General features: G+C 40.7%; 1 protein-coding gene across 1 annotated transcript in view; it reads left to right on the top strand.

Moving 5' to 3' along the window:
• The first annotated feature begins 420 nt into the window (after window positions 1-420).
• ZDHHC13 (zinc finger, DHHC-type containing 13) overlaps window positions 421-2,642 on the top strand; it is a 16,923-nt gene continuing 14,701 nt past the window's right edge. Inside the window, exons 1-3 of the mRNA XM_010296523.1 lie at window positions 421-461; window positions 855-977; window positions 1,461-1,538. Of these exons, the coding sequence (XP_010294825.1) occupies window positions 862-977; window positions 1,461-1,538 (194 nt within the window). The 5' untranslated portion in view covers window positions 421-461; window positions 855-861. The remainder of the gene's footprint in view (window positions 462-854; window positions 978-1,460; window positions 1,539-2,642) is intronic.

Here is a 2,642-nt window from a genome sequence, read left to right as displayed (position 1 = left end):
CGCTGAAGGAGGCAGGTTGTGGTTTCTAGTGGAGCAGCGTTGCCGTGGGTAAGGGTGTTGTGTTGGGAGCCGGCTCAGCGAGGTGTTTAAAGCCTTTGCAGTTCGGCCTGAGAGACCGTAACCACCTCCCTTCTCTCCTCCCACGTCCCGCTCCGAATGGAAGGATTAGTCTCCTGTCAGGCGGTTTAAACGTGCTTTAACTTCGTCATTTGTGTTAACGCAGTTTGACGAGTACAGCCTGTGCGGCTGGTAAAGAGGGAGGTGTGGTGCACGATGTATAAACAGTGTTTGGTGATAAGATGTTTTGTTAACGGACAGTGTAAAACCCATTGCCATGGGCCTCATCGCCCTCACGTGCACAACTGTCATAGCGCCCACGGGGACAAAGATCTACCACCGCTACCAGGACCGTATCCCGTTGTTGAAGACCCCAGCACCTGCGATATCGTCAAGGCTACACAGTAAGTCTGTGTTCTGTGCATGCAAAATGTTGAAGTGGATGGGAGTGTCCTCAAACGTGAGCCAGGTTGCATATTTTACAAAGGAAAACTTTACAGTTCTGTTTCCTCCCCATAGCAAAAGAAGAAAAAAAATACTTAAAGGTACTCTTGTAAATATTTTTATTGTAAACAACGGCATCTCAACGAGGTTTCTTAGGTAGAAAACTCTAATCAGCAAGGCTCAGCCCAAGTCTTTTTGCAAGACTTCCATTGAATGCAATGGGGAATTTGCTCAAGTAGAAAGTGCTGGGTGATGCTTACTGAAATTTTCTTTAGTATGTGGCTGTCTCTAAACTGGAGGATACTTAATGAATTATAAGTAAATCTATATGTTGTTTTTTTTTCTCATTTAAGGTATGGAATGGTGGAGCGATGCAAAGAACTGGTAGAAGCAGGATATGATGTTCGACAACCAGACAAAGAAAATGTGACTCTTCTTCACTGGGCAGCAATAAACAACAGACAGGAGCTGGTTAAGTAAGCTCTAGAGTCCTTGTGAAAGTAACACAAGTATTCTGCCACTCTTATTTATAATCACTTTGTTGCTATTATCCTTCAAAACAAAGGAACATGCTGCTTGAGAAGAAAAGCGTAAAATTCAAATTTTAACCCGATTACCTTTGTGAAAATGTCACTCCAATGTAAAGTTACTATGGTTTCTTTATATGTGAAAATGTGTAGTACATGAAATAGTTAGAACATTTTCCTGTCTTCGGTTTGTTTTCTTTAACAAAGATTAAAGCTGATTTTAAGTGCCGTGCTAATTACCAGATTTTTTTTCTTAAACATTTTCTCAAAGCAGCATCCTTTACTGCAAAAATACTCTTGTCCATTTGCTTCTCTAGTGATTTTTTTATTATTATTATGAGCTATTTACTACCAGAGCTATGTTATCCTTCGTATAATGTTTCTATATTTTATTATGTCTATTCTTAATCTTATTGTCTTGCTGTTACATAGATACTATATTTCCAAAGGTGCAATAGTGGATCAGCTAGGTGGAGATCTGAATTCAACTCCCCTTCACTGGGCCATTAGGTATGCTGCTTGCAACTACTAATTGTATATCTGTTAGCATTAACAGTTATAGTAGCATTTTGTATAGCACAGCGGTGGTCATCTTAACTTCTGTGATATGTTTATTTTTTTGAGGTATAAGGAATTTCACAGCATGTCCATAATAGTGCTGAAATCTGTTCTCTGATTCCTGGCAATTCTGCAGGCCACAAAGTTGTGTTATGTGTGTATCTGTGTTTTAGTCACTTGGACTCACATTTTGAAGTTTCCCTAGGGATGAAACAGTCCTGGTCAGACTTTGCCTCCTAAGTTCTGCCCTACTGGGCAGCGAACGCTTGGCTGTATTAGGGCACTGAAGTAGCTTGTGATGCTTATCAGGGCACAGTTTAAGTCTTAAGCAGTTGCAGTCAGAGTTCCCCTCAGACTTCAGCCTGTCAGCTACTGTTCTTTCAGTTGTTCTAGTTTCTGCACTAGATCCCCTTGGTGTGCTCTTGTAAGGCTCAGCGCTGCCAGTCCTGGACTTTAAATCACAAGCATGTAGCAGCAGGACCAGTGTAAGACATCTTGTTGTTTGGAGTCATGTAGAGAGGTCTTTGGCTTTCTTCCCCCAGTGGCATTAGCTCTTCCTCTTGGGCTCCTTGTAGCTGCCACCACAAACATGCAGTGTCTCGTCCTGGGTGACGGTAGCTATTGGTGCTCACGTGTGGTTAGTGCCTCTTTGGATCTGCTCATTTTACATCTACATCTGTGCGACCTGATACAGTTTAAAATCATCTAACTTTGTCTTCTAGGACAGGACTTGAGTAAAATGATCAAAAGAACAAAGCACTGCTCATCTGGGAAAAACATAATCTGAAATAATTATTCTGGGATGACCTCTGAGTGCAAATTCTCACATTGGAAGATCAGTTTGTTCATCTGGGCTATAGCATTCCGTTGCCAAACAAAGTTAGATACTGCTTACAGGAGAAATTACTGTAGAGTAACCATTGTATTCTAAATTAACTTTGCTTTAGACTGGCGTATTAAGGTATATATTTAATATAATTTTCTGATATAAACTTCTAATGTTAAAAAAGTAATTCCTTAAATAAACCCACGAGAATCTGAAAGGAAATTGGGGCG

The sequence above is a fragment of the Phaethon lepturus genome, unplaced genomic scaffold, assembly GCF_000687285.1.
Source record: "Phaethon lepturus isolate BGI_N335 unplaced genomic scaffold, ASM68728v1 scaffold45781, whole genome shotgun sequence".
In the NCBI taxonomy this organism is placed as follows: domain Eukaryota; kingdom Metazoa; phylum Chordata; class Aves; order Phaethontiformes; family Phaethontidae; genus Phaethon; species Phaethon lepturus.
This window is presented reverse-complemented; position numbering and strand designations above follow the sequence as displayed.